The sequence below is a fragment of the Theobroma umbraticum genome, unplaced genomic scaffold (assembly GCF_002168275.2).
Source record: "Theobroma umbraticum cultivar Fairchild unplaced genomic scaffold, ASM216827v3 scaffold_130.0, whole genome shotgun sequence".
Lineage (NCBI taxonomy): Eukaryota > Viridiplantae > Streptophyta > Magnoliopsida > Malvales > Malvaceae > Theobroma > Theobroma umbraticum.
In genome coordinates this window covers 7,609,548-7,627,611 of record NW_018397264.1, presented here as the reverse complement: position 1 = coordinate 7,627,611, position 18,064 = coordinate 7,609,548, and the positions used below count along the sequence as shown (strand labels likewise).

Here is an 18,064-nt window from a genome sequence, read left to right as displayed (position 1 = left end):
ATAAATAATTCTACAAGGTTCTGCAGTTCCCATCCTCCAAACTCTTTTACCAGGTAGTCTCCAAGAGGAACAGACGAACAGCAAGACTAGAATGAAAACTCAACGGCAGGTATATTAATCATTCAGAAAAGAAGTGCACTATTTAATACTGGTGAGTGGAGAACGACAAGGGGAAAAAGTTAACAGTTTCCATTTGATGCTGCATCCACATCTTTTCTTTCTTGGGATGTGTAAGCTGTTAGATTGTAAGAATTTCCCCTTCCTGTCCTCCAGGGGAATGATGATTCTGTTGGTATTGTGGCGCCTGCTGATCGTTTTTCATTCTTCTGAACATGCTGATCAATCCAATCCCCAGCTTCCTTCGGCGTCAAGAATTACTACAGTCAAACTGATGATTCTTTGTTAGGTAGTGCTGTCCAAATTCTGGAAAGCCTGCTGTTGGACCGCGATTCTCCACTCTGCTGCGGTTTTACTCAATTCAATCAAGTTGCCAATTGTATCATAGAGAGGCTTAATAACCAACCAATTGTGTTTCTAGTAAGCTTAATTTTACAAGCACTGGTTAGAAATCAGAATTGGGGCCTCAAAAAATCTAGTTTTTAACTCTTTCTATAAGTTTTTCGTTTATCAGTTTTATCTCCCCTGTTGTCCTGATTTACTGTCCCTTGCTGCTTTGCTTTTGCAGCTTTATTGTATTGATACCAGGATATTTCGGCTTGCTTGTTGGATAAATTGAAAATAAAACAGAAAGAATTGGTTCCAAACCGCAAGTAATCAAGATCAACCATGCCTATTGCCTAACTCATCATCCTCATATGTTAGTTCATCAACCATCATTAGTTCAAGAGGATTCTTGTTGTTTGCCAAGAACCAATCAGTTTGCATTTTCTAATTCAAACAACAAAATTTTGAAGTTTATTACAGCTGATTAGCTGAACAATGGACAATTACTTGGGTAAAAGTCCTATTTACTTCAGTGGTAACTAGTATCATGTAGTATCACTTGTACTTTACTGTCGAATGAGCTATCAATTATTCGCAGAAACATTTCTTTATCACACTTTTTCTCATAATTAAACATTAACTAGTTGCCGAATATTCATCGGAGTAATATCATTGGAGTCACCATCCAGGAGACGTTTTGCTATGATGACATTGGCAGCATCCGACGGATGGTACGGATCCCAGAAAACATACTTAGATCTGTCTGGACAAACTTTCGATGGCGGACCACATGGGATCAGGCCACCAAAGTTACCGGCAACATAGCAGCAGGCAAAGGTTCCAGTGTCAAAACCTGTTAAAAAACAGAAATTCGGAAACCATTTCAGGACAGGTCAGGTAAATTTCCATCTACTCCTGAGAATGTCATGAAAAGTTCAAAAGATTTACGGCATTGGGTACCATATGATCCGTAATTTTGTAAGATGTCGTCTACTATGCGGTAAATATCTGCATAGAGGAAAAATGATCCCTTCAGGCTTGTGCTGAGCTCTTTAACAAGACTCCTCAACTCAGTATTAAATAGCTGAGCCAGCTGATTCGGACGACTAACACAGCTATCTCCTACAGTAGGATTTAGGTCTCTTTCATATGGTATACAACCGATGGGACCCACATTTACTACAACAATCTTTCTAGCACCCAAAGAGTAAAGCCTCTGCAAAAAGTATCAAATATGTCAAACAAAACTCCTCCATTGAACTATAACATTTGAAATGAGGGCTTTGGTTGATATCAAGAGTTTGAGTTGAAATATACAGTGAGCTGTAGCCTGAATCTTCCAATCATGGAGGCCACAAACACTTCTGGAGGAACCAACTTCTGCTCCTCAGCTGAGACTACGGGTGTAAGGTAGTTATTGATGAAATCATTGGAACCCATTGTCACCGAGAATAAAGCACTTTGAAACAGCTCTAGAGCTGTAGGAGCACCTATACTCGAGATAATATCTTGCCTGGTATTTTCAAAATTGTCTAGCTGTGCGTCAAAGTTGATTCGACCACCCTGTCATTTCATGCATATATTGAACATGGAAACCATAAGCTAATGTAATCACAAACAAGGGTTGCAATTAATTCCTGCGATTTAAAATCAAATGGTTCAAATGGCATAAACACCTTGGAAGAAACCTTACAAAGATATTTCCAGTGTGATTGAGAATTCCACCTCCGCCCGAAGCATAATTAACCCCCTGAAGAACCACAGGTCCCCTGGTTGAGGGAGCTAAGTAAGGAGGAGTAAAACCTGGAGAACCCAACTCCTGACCTGCAATTGGGAAAACTATATAAAATTTGCATTGAACTTTCAAAAAGAAAAGAAAGTCATGCATGGAGGGAGCAACAGAAACTGCAACTTGCCTAAAATGTCGATAATTGTTCTTCCATTGGTGTATCGTCCTGTTGGCCCTCCGAAATCAATCCCATTCGGAGCATAATTAGCCTTGGACAATGATGCGATGTAATTGTTATTTCCCACATCAACCAAGGAGTCCCCGAAAACGAAGTTAACGGGAACATCCTTAGCAAAGCAGGCTTTGAATAACAGCTCGACTGTCACTACTTGGAACACAATCCCAAAAATGATTTGTCTATTTGAGAGCTCACTCATAATGAAGTCAAGTACAAGACTGCAAGAAAAACTGTACTTAGATTCTGTATTGCCCCTTGCTAAATCTGATAATCAAACTTACAACTAAAGAAAAAGCAAGAGAAACAATCACCCAAAATGAAAATAAAAAATGGATAGAGAAGATATCGAAATGGAACTGAAATGAGCTTGTATGGTTCTTATCCAGAATGGATCTGGGTAAGAAACAGGAAACAAAAAGAATGCTGTTCTGATGAAAGTTAATCTACTATCAAACCACAGATTCGAAAGGAAAATCACCCTAAGTTTTTATAGATAAGCAAATTCTGCAACCAGTAACAGGTGGTAAGTGCAACATTAAATGAACTGAAACATCACACACCAACCCCAGGAGACAAAAAAAGAAAGCTACACGTTTCAACGTTTTGTTAAAAATGGAATGCATGGGTTCGGGTGCTTGGCTCACTTGTGGGACGAATATTAATTTCGCCAGCTACTAACTGTTCAAAGGTTCAAATCAATTTATAAATTATCACGTTTTATCACATGTCTGTGATTCACGGTACTTAGTCAGTGTTTCTTTAACAAGTAAGTGGTCATTCATTACTATGGGGCTAAAAAAATATTAAGTAATTTATGGGGATTTTAAGAAGTTATCCTAAAATAATAGTTCTTGGACTTGGTTCGGTGACAAAATTTATGATTTTTTTTTTTATGATTTTTATGATAGTTACTCTTTTTTAAGAGTCTAGAGTCGGAGGAAAGATCAAGTTTAACTGTTACAAATTAATTAAATCTTATGTTATTTGATAATTTAATGTATAATTAATAATTTAACAAATCAATTATTGAATTTAACTACTTACTTGTATCTATCATGCACATAAATTTTAAAATCAACCTAATATAAACCCATTGCAAAGATGAATAGATTTCTTCCAATCTCAATGAGAGACTAGAGACAAGGTAGACATTACTAATACATGAAAAATCTATTATAAATGATAGTATCTTAATATAAACTATTTGTTGACTTGAAATACATTTTTTAATTAAGAATGTAATAATGTTTTATTTTTTTTAAATTTACTAAACAAATGCATTTAAACATTTGATTCATTAACTGACATATGATCTCCTAATGAGCAGAGTTCGAACCCCCTTCTTTAATTACAAAAACAAATTACTCAACAAATTTAAAAAAAAAAGTCTATTCGATTTTATAGTAATTACATTTTAATCAAAACATTTAAAACTTTATTTTTTTTATTTGTAGAAGAATAATTCAAATCTAATTTTTTAAAAATTTTACATAAATCATGGAATCAAATATTCAAAAGCTTATAATATTTTGAAATTTTAACCTTCAGCATTATCTCGTTTTCATAATTAAATGTCAAGTGTGCATGGTGAGTGCAACAAATAATAATGGGTATATTGATCGCGTAAATCGAATTGTTGAGCACAGATGCCGGGCCCACATCGCCATCCGTTCCATGTGGGGATTAATTCAGTGCATGTTCCTGTGTTTAAACACCTAAAATTCTGAAGCTCCCAGTACAGTTGCATTACATGACGGGAAGTGTTCACCAATTTGCAAATAATCTAATTTTCCTGTTGCGATCACTTAAGGGATAAGGTTTTAGTGCTTGTTCCTTAGGTTTCACTTCTTCGGCACATGGAATTCAATTCATGATTAATCAACTATAGTTATGGCTCTTCTTCCTGGTACCCAACCAACGAAAGGGCCCCCCAAAGTTGGGGCTAGAGGTTGGCCCTGGCGTAGACTCAGCCACCCTATGCCACAGTCTGCTGTCTGTCCTGACCAGCTTTGGACAGCATCTGCTCCCCATGAAGTCTTGTGCGGGTGTTCGTGTTCCCAGTTTTGGTTCGGAAGCCGGCGAAATTATTGGTCTGACTTGGTTCGAGGCAACGGTTCTGAAATTTTCATATCCATTGATGTTTCCTTTGTCAGCTAGCTAGAAGCTATGGGTGGTTACCACTCACCTCCTCCCCATTTCATTGAGTAAAAGATTGCCTTGTAATCCAAGATTAAAAGGATTATTATGCTGTTGGTGTTCAGTAATAATGGTCTGTCGACTGTCTCACGAGTAAAAGAAGACAAAATGAAAATTGCCAATTAACTAACAGATCTGGCTGCCTTGCCCATGAAAATATAGCTGTATTCCAAGAGCCAGAATGGCACGTCACCTTTTTTCAACCCGTATTTCTGAAAGGTTCAACCGCAGTTCACCTACTGTAACCAAATTGACACTTTTGAAATGTAAAATTTCGCCCAACATATTTATTAGGAGGAGGGAACATGTACAGAATGATATGACAAGCTGACAATATTAGTAAGCTGACTCACCGGATGCCAAATATACATGATACCCAGACTTGCATTTGCATTTTACAACTGGAACCATTGACATTGCATTTTGATAAGAAAGCTAACTAATGACGGTGTATAGATTCTATATACAGACCGCCCATTAAATATAAACCTTGTTCGATGGAGAAAAATGAAGAAGAATCAATCAACCTTCTGGATAACAGCTGCAGCTCATCTTTCTAGGAGAGCATCTCTAGGATTTTCCAGGGTCTACGATGTCCTTTTACTAAACCAAGTCTCATTTTGTATCTCTTCCCTCTCTGTATGTGATGGAGCTGTGCAAAATCAATTTAAAAATTGTGATTCAAAATCCTTCCTGTCCCATTCATTTCATCACGATGAACAGGTCAGGAATACACTAATTGCCTGATGTTCATAGGAGACATGTAACTTAAGCCACCATCCATCATATGCCTTGCTGCAATTATATTGCTAGTTTCTGTCAAATGGAATGCATCCCAGAAGACGTACTTGGTTCTGTTGGAACACAATTTGGATAACAAAAAGCAGGGGACTAAACCCCCATGAGCTCCAGCACTGTGACAGCATGCAGAATCTGCATTTTGAAATCCTGTGGAAAAAAAAAACCACAGATATCATCATAATACATAAAAATGCTGATAATTAATCCTTTTCTCATTTTTTCCAACAAGGTAACAGGGTGATTTAATCTGCACTCCGAAGAGCTGCATATCTATGCTCTTCATCTGGTGAGGCTCATTAGGCTTTCTGCAGCTGATACATCCGGTTACAATGGTTGCATCCACCCCTCCCCCCCCAACCAAAAGTCAAAAGGCAAGCAACATCTGCATTTACCATTGTCCATTTGTCCTATCTAGCTATCAACAGTTAGGTAAAAAGCTTAGCTTGAAATTTTGCCACATGGGAATTCAACCGGTGTGCTAAAATAACAATCCTGAAAACATTATACGCACCATATGATTTGTAATTCTTAAGGATATCTTCCAGCATTGCATGAATATCTGCATAAACATAGGTTGAACCCGTGAGATTTGCTGTAAGATCCATGAGCAGGCTCTTCAGTCTACTGTTGTATGACTTGATTGGCTGATTTAAGGAAGCCACACAACCTTTTACATCAGGATAAGCATCCCTCTCATAAGGGCTACACCCAATTCTTGGAATATTTGTCACAACAATCTTCCTAGCTTCCAGATGATAAATTCTCTGCAGAATCAAAAAATATTTATTACATTTGTAATAAGATTTCAGGCAGACCAATTGGATTGAAGTGAGCTTTCAACATAACAGGATTCCAAGAGAATCTTTACTGTAAGTTGGGACTTGAATTTTGAAGTCAGAATGTTTAAGTATGCTCCTTGAGACGATGGATTCTGCAAGGAAGTCACTTGCTGCCCAATTAAAAAATCATTTGCACCAGTAACAACCATAAACAGAGCCTGATGCATTAGCAGTCTTTTCGCTTCCCGCCTGCCGATTCTTGAGACAATTGTTTTCTTAGTTTTCTCAAAGTTACTGATTTGTTCATCTAAGCTAATATGACCACCCTGTAAATTATGCATGGGTTAACAGTTGCCTTTTATATCCACAAGATCTAATTTCTTAGCTGATTCTGCATCAATTTCCTCAGTAACGCATTATATTTTAAAAAATTTACACGGTTACGTATGTAATAAGGAACCTTACCCAAACTATTCCAGAGTTCTTCAAAATACCAGATCCAGAGGAAGCATAGTTGACTCCTTTTAGAACCATGTCACCGGTAGTAGTTGGAGCCAAGTATGGAGGAGTGAAATTTTTGGCACCCAAATTCTGTTCTGCAACAGACAAAGTCAAACAACAAGCTTCAATCTGGACTTCTGTTCTTTCTAATGTCAGGTAATGCTTCAGGCAAAGTAACTTGAGGCACAAGGTAACAGAAGAAGCCAACTTGCCTAAGATATCAATCACTGTTCTACCATTAGTAAATCTCCCAGAGGGACCCCTCAGGCCAAAGTCAATTCCATTTGGAAATGCCGCCTTTGCAATTGTCTTGATGTAATTGTTGTTTCCTACATCAACCATGGAATCTCCAAAAACGAAGATTGCAGTAATGTTCTTGGCCAATATGTTATCAAACAAAAAGAGGAATGCTGCAGAAATTTGAAACATAACTTCAAAGATGAAGAGCATGTTCAATACATGATACACGTTGAGATTGGATTTTTGAATCATCGATGCCATAAACAAGTCTTAGAAGACCTGAAGACACACACACTATTGGGAAGGAATGCATGATAGACCAACCAGATTTTGTAGCTGCACCTAACTCAGCTGAATGTTTCCTTTCGCATATTTGCAGTTTCTAACAAATACATGTTAATATCCTGTAATTTGTAATTTCACTATGTTCATTCTCATACCAATACTCCCTCGTTTTTGTTTTTTTTTTGCATAATTTGACTAGTAATTTCTTTTGATTTGCTTTAATTTATTTCTTCTTTGAAGAGGAGAATCAGGTGTGAGTTTGCCTTTACACAGAAGTGTTGGCTCTGAAGGAAAAAAAATCAGTTAAAAGGGTTAGGAGAGATAGACCTTTGATGGTTGGGCTCAAGAACCTGAAATGTAAAACTCTGCCGTTTGGTGTAAAATTAATAACTAAAAAGTAGAAAATGACTTCAGTGTTATTGATAATTGGCTAAGTAGAAAAAGTGGAAAAACATAGACCAACAAACTTAATTATTATCAATGATCAAGGTAGAACCAACAACTCTGATCAGTTTATTGCATTGCAATTCTTTCTAATGACACCTTGTTTCCCAGTTAGAACCCCGGAACAAGATAGTTTCACAAAGGCGGAGGAGAATTCCTGGAAGAAATCATCCTGATTGATGGAGAAACGTTGCATAACGGTAGCTGTTTGTGGGTCTAATGCCATTTCAGCATCTATTTTCAGTACTCCCCGGCCTCCCATTGCATTAACATAGTATTCGTTATCAAACACAAACGTGGTAGGATCATTGAGAACAAAGCTTAAATTTGAGCTTTGGAGTCCCTGGGGACAAGTTAACCCCAAGAAGGATGCAAAACTAGGTTCCATTGCTCTAAGCTCACCATTGTTGGGATTGTAGAGACGGTTCTGAATGTTTGAACAATGCGTAATCCCTAGGGTGTGGGCACCTGAAAGAGGTTACAAAGCAATGTTTTTGTATTCTGTAGATAGCAAGTGGTATTTCTGTATGGGGAAAAAGTATGCTTTAAAGTTCATGTACGTTGAGGCAGAAACATGTCAATATTTAATTATGCACGTTCAAGAAATACATGTAATTACCCAAAATGGCAACAGATTCTGCAAGAGTCATTCCTTTCTCCGCGAAAAGATTAAGCATGTCAGCTACTCCGGCTGTTGCAGGAGGCAGCACTGCATCTGCAAGTTCATAGCTGAGGGTTTGAGAAGAATCCCTCCGTCCCAAGGGAACCTGTATCCGTGGCCCTCCAGTCAGAGCCACTGCCTCTCGAGCAGCCAATATGAGAATGTCAGCGCAAGAAACTTGTTGGGGGCATTGCGCTTCTATCATTGATTTCAAAATGCTTATCAACTCCCTCTTTCTAATTCCAAAATTCTTAGCTGAAGCCATCTCCGTTGGCACGCTTCCTTCTCCAGGATCAACTAGAATGGAAGCATCACAACCCTGAGGAACAATGCAGAAGGTTTTATGGTTTTTTTGTACCATCATTGGCTCAATCCCTTGAGGCCTTGACAACAAAAAGCTTGTATATCAGTAGCAGAGTGAGAGCTAGGTACCTGAACTTGGCAGTCATGGAACATAAGCCTTAACAAAGCTGCTGGTGAAGTGGGATCGGTGAGAAACATAGCCTGAAGGCCATATTTCACAATGTCCTCAACCTGTGGGCACGATTTCTCATAGAAATCATAAGAAAGGCTGCAACTTTCAACCCCAAACCTAAAATGAAGCAGGAAGAATACTGCAACTATGGTTCTCATAACCATGGTCGTTTGCAGTAAACAGCAAAAGAACTTAAATTGCAGATGTTGCTATTAAAGACCGAGAAGGACTATAGTTGTTTGGCTTTGTGGAAAAGTGCATTGCTCTTCCATACCTTATACCAGTTAGGACCATAGATTTATATTATTACTTTGCTATTTGATTATTATAACATGTAGAAGTACAGAAATTTTTTTTTTTGAAAGGTGCTGAAATATTAATTTGGGCAGTTACTAATAGTCTTTCCTTGATGTGAATGGCAGTAAATTTCATCAGAGGTTGCCAATTACCACCATCTGCATTATCAGGTTTCTAATGAAAAGTAGTACCAACATTCATCTGGGAAATGGAGATTAATTACTATATCAGACAAGTTGTATGATTTTTACACTGCACCAGAACCGCAGGGCTGGGTGGAAGGTGTTTTCAACTTTTTGGAAATAATTCTGAATTTCAACTCTTTCAGCTTCAATAATTTACTTCCCCACTAAAAGTAGCTCTTAACACAACACCTCTCTCCCTCAAATATCTCCTAAGTTGTATACCAGGGGGAAAGCCAGCAGAGTTCCCATAGATTTCTTAATAACTAGTCACAAACTGTCAATTTCAACATTTAAAAACCCTCTCATGGTTTCATTTTGCTTCCAACCGACTTCATTCATCATTTATTTGGGTTTCTCCATTTGGAGTGAAGAATTATTGTACCCTGCGATCAGAATTTTCTTTAGGTGAAAGAAGCTTGACCCACACCCGATTGGCAATTGCTAATGAGAAAAGAGAAATCCAATGGCTGTGTCCAAGTATCTATGAGCAGCCCATGCAGAATTTATTTTGGGCTTACTTGAAAGCTATGACAGACCATACCTACAAGTTAATCCATCAAATTATACCCCAGAAGTTTTGTTTAAATCACACAATCTAAATGCTAATGAAAAAATGGTAAAGATTGGTTTCCTCAATCAAACACCTATCTCTTTCATTTCTGTGATGCTATTATTATTCCCTAAAGAAAAAACTTGAAACAAAGCAGTGCATGTGGACCACAAAAGAATTTGTTGGAGGGCCTCTAAAAATAGAGGACCCTTTCCCAACAAACTTTTCGAGCCAACTGATGAACATCCAATTTTACCTTCCAAACAAACTGCATACCAAAAAAATCTTCAGAAACGTCTCTAAAGAGCTTTGCAAACCTCCAGAAAGCCTCAAGCCAGCTTAACCTCTCCACAAACATGTCTTGGAGATTTTGTAGAACAATGCATCTTGCCTTTGCAGCCATTGTTGCTGTGGCAATCTGTTCCCCAGGTTGTGCTAATGGCATATCAGCGGAAAGAGTCATAGACTCTCCTTTGTTGACCGAGAAGATTAGCACCAACCGGACAATCAAGGTTGATCTCAATGGTAAGGGAGACTTCACATCTGTTCAAGAAGCCATTAATTCTGTTCCCAATGGGAACTCCCAATGGGTTATCATCCATCTCAGGAAAGGGGTTTACAGGTGATCTCATGTGAATTTGAAATTGCCTGATAATTTTCAAAGGACCTTGTTGATGTGTTTATGTTCGTATTTATTACGTTTTCAATGTTCTGGCTGGCAGAGAAAAAGTGCACGTACCCAAAGATAAACCCTATATCTTCCTGAGAGGTAATGGGAGAGGAAGGACGGCTATTGCCTGGTCCCAAAGCTCTGTTGACAACAAGGCATCCGCCACATTTACAGTTGAAGCCAATCATTTCATTGCCTTCGGCATCAGCTTCAAGGTAAGAACACATATTTATTTTATCTAAGTTGTCTTATAGATGTCGTAATAGACATGAAAAAACTTGTTTATCGCCAAAAAATTTCATCATTGGCATGTCTGATAGAAGATTAATATGACAAAAAAATGCATCATTTTTGCCTTCCTTCAATGCAGAATGAGGCACCCACCGGTGTTGCTTATACCTCTCAGAATCAGTCAGTGGCAGCTTTTGTGGGTGCAGATATGGTTGCATTTTACCATTGTGCATTTTTTAGTACCCACAACACTCTCTTTGATTATAAAGGGAGGCATTACTATGACAACTGCTACATCCAGGGCTCAATTGATTTCATCTTTGGCCGGGGAAGATCTCTCTTTCGTGTAAGTTGGGAATAAATTTGAATTTTTGTTAAATCAGAATTCCGAGTTTTAGAGAGAAAATCAATTTGATTTTATGACCATGGATGCAGAACTGTGAGATCTTTGTGCTGCAAGACAAGAGGATTAAGATTCATGGGTCCATTACAGCTCAAAACAGGGGAAGTCCACAAGATAACAGCGGTTTTGTGTTTGTCGAAGGGAAGGTTTATGGCATTGGAGGTGTCTACCTGGGAAGGGCTAAAGGCGCCTATTCGACTGTGGTTTTTGCAAAGACCTACTTGTCCAGGACAATCGTACCCCATGGCTGGACAGATTGGAGCTACCACGGCGGCTCAGAGTAAGAAAAATTTCTGCCCTTGTTTCTTGTAGATCTTTATGGTGCACATTCTCCTTCCCTTGTTCACAGGCTGCTTCATTTTTCTTTTTATCTGATGCCATGCCATCCTGTTTTATGAAATGAAAAACAGCCATCTGTTCCATGCGGAATACGACTGCCGTGGGCCAGGAGCCGATACAAGTGAGCGAGCTCGTTGGGCAAAACAACTGACCGAGAAGGAAGCTGCTTACTGGACTTCCATTGATTTTATAAGTGGCAAGGATTGGCTGCCTGTATGGCTATGAACTTTGCTGTAGTAACTATACATTATGAGGTTCTTGTGGCATTTCAGTCTCCATGACTTACTGCTAACTGAAATTGCTGGGTTTTCACGCATAGTCTGGCCTGTAAGCCTTGAAGCTCAGATGTAAAAACAGACAATATAATATACTCATCATTTTGTAAACCTAACTGCTCTACAGCACTGGAAAGTGCACTAGGATTCGGGAATTTTCTCTATTTTCAAAATTTATTCATTGGCCAAATAAATCGGCTGTTAGCTCTGAATCACAGCTTGAATAGAAGATTGGGTATCCAAGGCATTTAGAATTTCTTCCTTTCTCTCCAGGAATCATATTTTCATCCAGAGAAAAGATCTATAAGCCCCAGGATTACGAGTTAAATTGCCTTGAGACGATTTGATATAGCTAAGGATGAAATGAAAACTCTCGAAATCCTGTTCAGCAGAAAACAAGTACATCGAATGTCTAATCTTTTCCTGGTAGCAGGCATATTGCAGCCTTTTATTTTCATTATTGTTTAATTGCTAACGAGTAAGTTATAATCGGATACGCCATGCGCTTACGAGCATGCCAACCATTCTCATGCAGTAGCATGGTTACAGCTTACAACCTTGGCACGTTTATGGAACTAAAATCCCCCTCCAATTCCTCCTCCAGCACCACCACCGAAACCACCACCAGCACCTCCACCTGCACCACCACCGAGTCCACCACCTCCCCCAAGCCCTCCTCCACCACCAGCACCACCTCCAAAACCTCCACCAGCACCCGCACCACCACCTCCTCCAAGGCCTCCTCCACCACCAAGACCTCCACCTGCACCACCTCCACCACCTAATCCTCCTCCAGCTCCTATACCGCCACCTTTACCACCTCCAATGCCACCACCAGCACCTCCACCTGCACCACCTCCACCACCTAATCCTCCTCCAACACCACCACCGGCTCCACCTCCAACTCCTACACCTCCACCTTTTCCACCTCCAAAACCCCCACCTGCACCACCTCCACCACCTAATCCTCCTCCAATGCCACCACCAGCACCTCCACCTGCACCACCTCCACCACCTAATCCTCCTCCAACACCACCACCGGCTCCACCTCCAACTCCTACACCTCCACCTTTTCCACCTCCAAAACCCCCACCTGCACCACCTCCACCACCAAGCCCTCCTCCAGCTCCACCTCCAACTCCTACACCTCCACCTTTTCCACCTCCAAAACCACCACCAGCACCGCCACCAGCTCCACCTCCAAAACCCCCACCTGCACCACCTCCACCACCAAGCCCTCCACCAATTCCACCACCACCACCAGCACCTCCACCAAATCCACCTCCAAGGGTCTCCTTCTCAAGCTTTCGGCATTCCACAATCCCTATAGCAAACACAAATATCACCGCGAACACTCCAAGTCTTTTGGAAAGCTTCCTCATCTTACTTAAGAAAAACGAGAAAAAGGAAACAAAAAGAGAACTTTTGCTTCCCTAATCGTTGAGTATGAACTTCTAGCAAAGAACCTCCCTCTCTCTCTCTCTCTCTCACACACACACACACACACGTATATATAGATATAATGTAACACTTAACACTGATGGAATCATAAATGCATGCAGTTGATGAGTTGAAGATTATTAGTTTTACATGCACATGCAATCAGAGACTAGTGCAATCTAAGTTTAATGAAATGGTGCAAAATGTCAACCAGTGAAATCGCAATTAATGTAGTCCCAGCGCTCAACTACTGGCGTAGCTAATTCCCTAATGCTGTCCAGCACCGCGCCGCCACAGTCAGAAGCTCGACGAATCCTTCCTGTCTTCCGGCTTCCATATAATCTGGTCTGAAAAATCTATCAAGTGAATTAATTCCTTGTGTTTCCATCGATGTTCCACCGATCACCAAGTATCTGATCCGGAGTCAACATAATTAATAAAGCAAAGACTAACAGTAGTACTTTCCCTCTTCTCCTGCCGCTTTTTAGATTTTTTTTGACAATGAAAGCAAGTACCCCATGCCATGTGGTACGTCTACGCTGTCATCAATTGCATGTTTTCTCCTCTGATTATGACTAGAACCAAAATGTACCAAAAGAGGCGACTTATGCGTTGAACCAATGGGTTAGAGAATCGGTGGTATTTGGTAAAAGTAAAACTTCAAATTGATTTGATTCTTGGTTTTCTCTAACTTGGTTCCTAATTTTCTCTCCTAGTAACATATATATATATATATATATAGAAAGTTCAGTAAAAAAACTTTATATCAGCGATGGTTAGTTATTATTTGTTTTTTCTATGACTCTAATCATGAAAATATCTTTATACCGTTCCAAGTATACTAATTTTTTATATTTATATATATATTAAGTAGTCATCAAGATATATGCTTCATTATTGATAATTTTACTGTCAAGCAATAATTTGAAGATTTTAGGTTTCGGAAAAATATGTATCTAATTTTGAATTTGATTTCTCTTAATTTTTTCCAAGTAAATAATTGATCTTGGATTTTCTTCTTTTTTTTAAAAAAAAAAGAAAGAAAATAGATTGACCTATAAAATCATTAAAAAGGAATATTGTATCCATTAATATGGGCCAACTTTCAATTAGTTAAAAAATTTGGGCCAGTGATGGGCTGCATGATTTCTTAGTACACAGATAGAGGCCCATTTTAATTTGAAATGGGTCCAAAGAAACCAATTTGGGCCCAAAATGGGCCGAATTGGTCCAATTTTTCATTTTGTACGGGCCTTAAGAAACCCATCAGATAGCCGTAGGATACAGCTGATGAAGGATTTGGTTTTTGATGTTAGTTTGTCTGTCTTGAAGTGGGAGTGTGGAACTGAAGCCGACTGGGAACAACGTTAGGGTTTTAGCTTTGGAAGCTTCGTCTGTCTCCGCTGCCTTACCATAAAGCAAAAGCATCAGCTTACGAGAAAAAGCAATCGATGGAAGCTGGAGATGGAGGCGTTGACAGAGTCGTTGACTCTAAGGATTTACAGCAGCAGAGCAAAGCCTTCGACAAACTCGTCGATCGCGTCGAAGATCGCCAGCTTGATTCTTCTCGTGCCCAAACGGTTCTCTTTCTTTCTAAATTTACTTTCTTTATTTCTACATTTTTAGCAAAACAATTAAACTTTGCTGGGTTCTTTTTTTTTTTTTTTGTGATGAAGTAAATTTTTAATGCTTTTTTTACATCATGGGTTTTGACGTTTTGTTGATTTGGACGTGGCAGGCCATGGCATCGATTGCAGCGTCCGCTGAAGCGGAAAAGAATGCTATGAGAATGAGGTTTGATTTTCTTCTCTTTTTTGTTTTTAAGAAAAGAATAATCTTTATTGCTGTAGTTTTTCTGGGAAGAGAGTCAATTGGTTTTTGTTAGAATATGGGGATTGATTATTGACTATTTAAATTGAATTTTAGTCCAATTAGGTGCCTTTTTGTGATTTATTTTGCAATTTGTGCTTATTTCTGTGGAATTCTTAGATTTTGTTAAGGTGGGGGAGAAGATCAGTTTTGCTTGAAAACCTCATCTTGGTTCTTTAGTTTGTTTGGTGTCACCTCCTTGAAATCAATTGATGAATGTTTATGCACGGTCATGCTTCAGCTATGAGTTTTATTCAGCCAAGGGTGTCATTCCATATATTGGTATTTTGGCGGGAAATGCTAGTTTTGTTAAAATTGTCAAAAGTTTTTTGGATATGGTAATTTCAGGTAATATGATAACTTATAGAATTCTACTACTATTAACATGTAGAAGGGGCCATGTCCTTGTAGTTGATGCTCTTTAAAAGCCCAAGTATGCATAAACTGACAAACGAGATTGTGAGCCTGCTAAAATCTTGTCATCCAATATGCTTCAGGTGACATCAGATTGAATGCTGATGAGATAGATATTCTACAGTTCTAATTGCAATAACTTTGATTTCAATTAACAAATGGGGTTTCGTTTTTTCTCCTTTCCATGTGTATAATCCTTTTATGCTTCCTTGGCCATGTTGTTAGAGATCTGTAAATCCTTGTGCAGTATCATAATTTGTTGGTAGTTTTTTAAAATCTAAACACTCAGCTGCTTTAATTACTTAATTTGGTTATCCCAATGCTGACCGCCGCATGAACTTTTTTGTCAAAACATATCCTCCAGTACTCCACTTTTTAGGTCCACTTGAATATTTTTGAATTTGTGCTCAATGCTTATTTGAAGCAAATGTTACATATTTGTTTCATATAGAGAGAAAGAATTAGCTGCTGTTAATATCAATACGGCTGATGTGGGCATCATTGCAAACGAGCTAGAGGTTGGCTTCCATATGTTGTTCTTTCTATGTCTTTGAACTTGTATTTATGTAATATGCTAAATATTTTGATTTTTTATTTTTATCCTCTCTACTGGAAAAAGTTGGACACAATGGTGGCTGAGAGAACTCTCCGTGAGCACAAGGGTGATGCTGTTGCTGCTATTCAATCCTTGCTTCGCTAGACCAACTTGGTGAAATAAATTGATATTTCTTAAGTTTTTGCCAAAAATCATCTGTAAGATGGAGATTGTTGAAATATTAACATGAATAGATACAGCACCACAGTCAGCAGTGTAAACTATTTAGAATCACTCAACTCTATTCTAATGACGGTGGCAGCTATGCATATTGTTTTCCCATCTAGATATGTTTAAAATTTACCCTTTTTTTCATGCATGTTTTAATTTCCAGCATTTTCATTCATTCAGTGTGAACATCATAACCGATTCAGAATGTTGAGACAAAGAAAATTACCCAGCATAGGTCTCAACCTTGTTATAATAACCCATGAAAAGCTGTACGAACTGTGGATGCTGCTCCAACTTGATGGAGACATTAAAAAACATACGTTTTTTAAGGATCTGTTATGGTTTTAGTTGTCATGGTTCATGTAGATGTGGAGTTGCATATTAGTGCCTTGGAGTCAGCACTCACAGATAGCTTGTATGTTTTTTATGTCAGCCGCCATGCTTAGTGCCACAGCCACTGCCCATGTTGTGGAAGGTCCACAACAGTTGGTAAAATGATAAATTACCCAATAATCCTACCACCTCAACCTCAGTGCATCCATATTTATAAAAGCAGAAAAGGGAAATGAAAGGTGGGAATAAGATGATTTCTTTTGTCTTTTGTTTTTAGCTGATTTACAGAAAGATAGTGACTCAAATCCCACTCATATTTCCAACATTTAAACCCAAAGCCAACACCAAATATTTAATGAGTTGTTTCTCAAACCACTAAAGTCCAAGGCTATTCAGAAAATAAAATATTGAATTCAAAGCATTTCCTTGCAGACGTGAAACTATGGAACATGCAAAATTGGTCATACAAGAGACCCAGAAACTAAGTAATAAAGCATTCCCATTTTACAGTGGTAAATAACAAACAAAGCAAGACATTAATCTCACTCTATTTACTTCAATGTAGAGATTTGTGTATTCTGTACAACTTTCCTTAGTAATCCTGACATGCTCTTCATTTAAAAATCACAGTTGACATGATCCCCACCAACATGACTCTAATCACACAACGGCACCACTGACAGATTTTCCAAGATTTTTACGATGTCAGAGTAACAAACATCTCACAACCAACTAATCACCTTCAAACTTAGGCCGGGCAAAGCTCGCATGGTGCCAACCACTGCCTCCTTTTCGTCTTTCTTTGTCTGGAATGAGTTTTATGAGGCCAATGCCACAAGTCCCAGTGGCAAATTTGTGATAACCATCAGCTGAACAGCAAGGGGTGCAAAAGTTTTGCAAAAACCTGCCCATGCTTCTACAGCTTTTGCTGGAAAGGGAAGAATGGAACAAAAAACACATACATTTGATTCATGATTCCTTTTGAGAGCCATCTCCAGCCAAGTTTCGGGCTTGCTGAAATTGGATGGTATACTGTCTTTGCAGACCTCTAAGCTTTTCCAGTAGGTCCTGGAATGCTGGCCGGCACAGTGGATCACTGGTTTTGGAAAAGTTGTAGGTTCATATATTAGATCATAATCATAAATTGCATCATAGTTGGAAATTATAACGAATATATAAAAGAGAAATAGAAAATTGGTTTTACTTCTGAAGATAACTGGTTCATAATCAATAACTAAAGTACTACCTAAGCCAATGGCCCAAATGGTACTTGAATAATTCAGGCCATATAAGATGACTGCAAATCAAATTGTGAAGTCCTTGCCCATACTACATGGCAAGGCTAACCTTAATCATCATATATGTACCTACATCGATTAAAATAATGTCACGCCAGAGACTCCTAAATGACACTTGGTCCATCACATCGAATTATGCACTGGTATCTACTGCTAAACCTTTACCACTGGATCTAGAAAAATACAAAAAAAAAAAAAAAA

At 38.7% G+C, this 18,064-nt stretch overlaps 7 protein-coding genes across 10 annotated transcripts in view; 2 read left to right on the top strand and 5 right to left on the bottom strand.

Annotated features, from left to right (window-relative positions):
• Window positions 1–884: 884 nt before the first annotated feature.
• LOC110421486 (GDSL esterase/lipase At4g16230-like) lies at window positions 885–2,878 on the bottom strand. The gene is made up of 6 exons (XM_021435082.2): window positions 2,723–2,878; window positions 2,361–2,629; window positions 2,138–2,268; window positions 1,762–2,007; window positions 1,405–1,660; window positions 885–1,297 (listed from the first exon to the last, which is right to left on the bottom strand). Exons 2-6 carry the CDS (start codon window positions 2,608–2,610, stop codon window positions 1,074–1,076), a joined length of 1,107 nt encoding a protein of 368 aa, XP_021290757.1. The 5' UTR covers window positions 2,611–2,629; window positions 2,723–2,878; the 3' UTR covers window positions 885–1,073.
• Window positions 2,879–5,265: 2,387 nt separating this feature from the next.
• Window positions 5,266–7,180, bottom strand: LOC110422187 (GDSL esterase/lipase At4g16230-like). The gene is made up of 4 exons (XM_089784430.1): window positions 6,653–7,180; window positions 6,277–6,513; window positions 5,920–6,172; window positions 5,266–5,555 (listed from the first exon to the last, which is right to left on the bottom strand). Exons 1-4 carry the CDS (start codon window positions 7,178–7,180, stop codon window positions 5,332–5,334), a joined length of 1,242 nt encoding a protein of 413 aa, XP_089640556.1. The 3' UTR covers window positions 5,266–5,331.
• A 541-nt stretch (window positions 7,181–7,721) lies between these two features.
• LOC110422175 (Peroxidase family protein) lies at window positions 7,722–9,057 on the bottom strand. The gene is made up of 3 exons (XM_021435986.1): window positions 8,751–9,057; window positions 8,277–8,637; window positions 7,722–8,125 (listed from the first exon to the last, which is right to left on the bottom strand). The coding sequence occupies exons 1-3, from the start codon at window positions 8,955–8,957 to the stop codon at window positions 7,722–7,724; spliced, it is 972 nt and encodes a 323-aa protein (XP_021291661.1). The 5' UTR covers window positions 8,958–9,057.
• A 1,023-nt stretch (window positions 9,058–10,080) lies between these two features.
• On the top strand, window positions 10,081–11,937 carry LOC110422291 (Pectin lyase-like superfamily protein). Its single transcript, XM_021436150.2, has 5 exons — window positions 10,081–10,447; window positions 10,548–10,710; window positions 10,866–11,072; window positions 11,162–11,409; window positions 11,540–11,937. The coding sequence occupies exons 1-5, from the start codon at window positions 10,182–10,184 to the stop codon at window positions 11,691–11,693; spliced, it is 1,038 nt and encodes a 345-aa protein (XP_021291825.1). The 5' UTR covers window positions 10,081–10,181; the 3' UTR covers window positions 11,694–11,937.
• Window positions 11,938–12,102: 165 nt separating this feature from the next.
• On the bottom strand, window positions 12,103–13,645 carry LOC110422292 (uncharacterized). 3 transcript variants are annotated; one of them, XM_089784504.1, is made up of 2 exons: window positions 12,564–13,645; window positions 12,103–12,533 (listed from the first exon to the last, which is right to left on the bottom strand). In XM_089784504.1, the coding sequence occupies exons 1-2, from the start codon at window positions 13,123–13,125 to the stop codon at window positions 12,319–12,321; spliced, it is 777 nt and encodes a 258-aa protein (XP_089640630.1). In that variant the 5' UTR covers window positions 13,126–13,645; the 3' UTR covers window positions 12,103–12,318. The 3 variants fall into 3 exon arrangements, with proteins under 3 accessions (XP_089640630.1, XP_089640631.1, XP_021291826.1); XM_089784505.1 differs by having other exon boundaries at window positions 12,103–12,608; window positions 12,705–13,644; XM_021436151.2 differs by having other exon boundaries at window positions 12,103–13,645.
• An 840-nt stretch (window positions 13,646–14,485) lies between these two features.
• LOC110421823 (DNA-binding enhancer protein-like protein) lies at window positions 14,486–16,343 on the top strand. Its single transcript, XM_021435509.2, has 4 exons — window positions 14,486–14,763; window positions 14,922–14,977; window positions 15,918–15,984; window positions 16,086–16,343. Exons 1-4 carry the CDS (start codon window positions 14,635–14,637, stop codon window positions 16,164–16,166), a joined length of 333 nt encoding a protein of 110 aa, XP_021291184.1. The 5' UTR covers window positions 14,486–14,634; the 3' UTR covers window positions 16,167–16,343.
• A 451-nt stretch (window positions 16,344–16,794) lies between these two features.
• Window positions 16,795–18,064, bottom strand: part of LOC110421666 (uncharacterized) — a 5,678-nt gene continuing 4,408 nt past the window's right edge. Inside the window, exon 13 of one of the 2 annotated variants that reach the window (XM_021435308.2) lies at window positions 16,795–17,661. In XM_021435308.2, the coding sequence (XP_021290983.1) occupies window positions 17,535–17,661 (127 nt within the window). In that variant the 3' untranslated portion in view covers window positions 16,795–17,534. The remainder of the gene's footprint in view (window positions 17,662–18,064) is intronic. The other variant, XR_002445650.1, reaches the window with a different exon arrangement.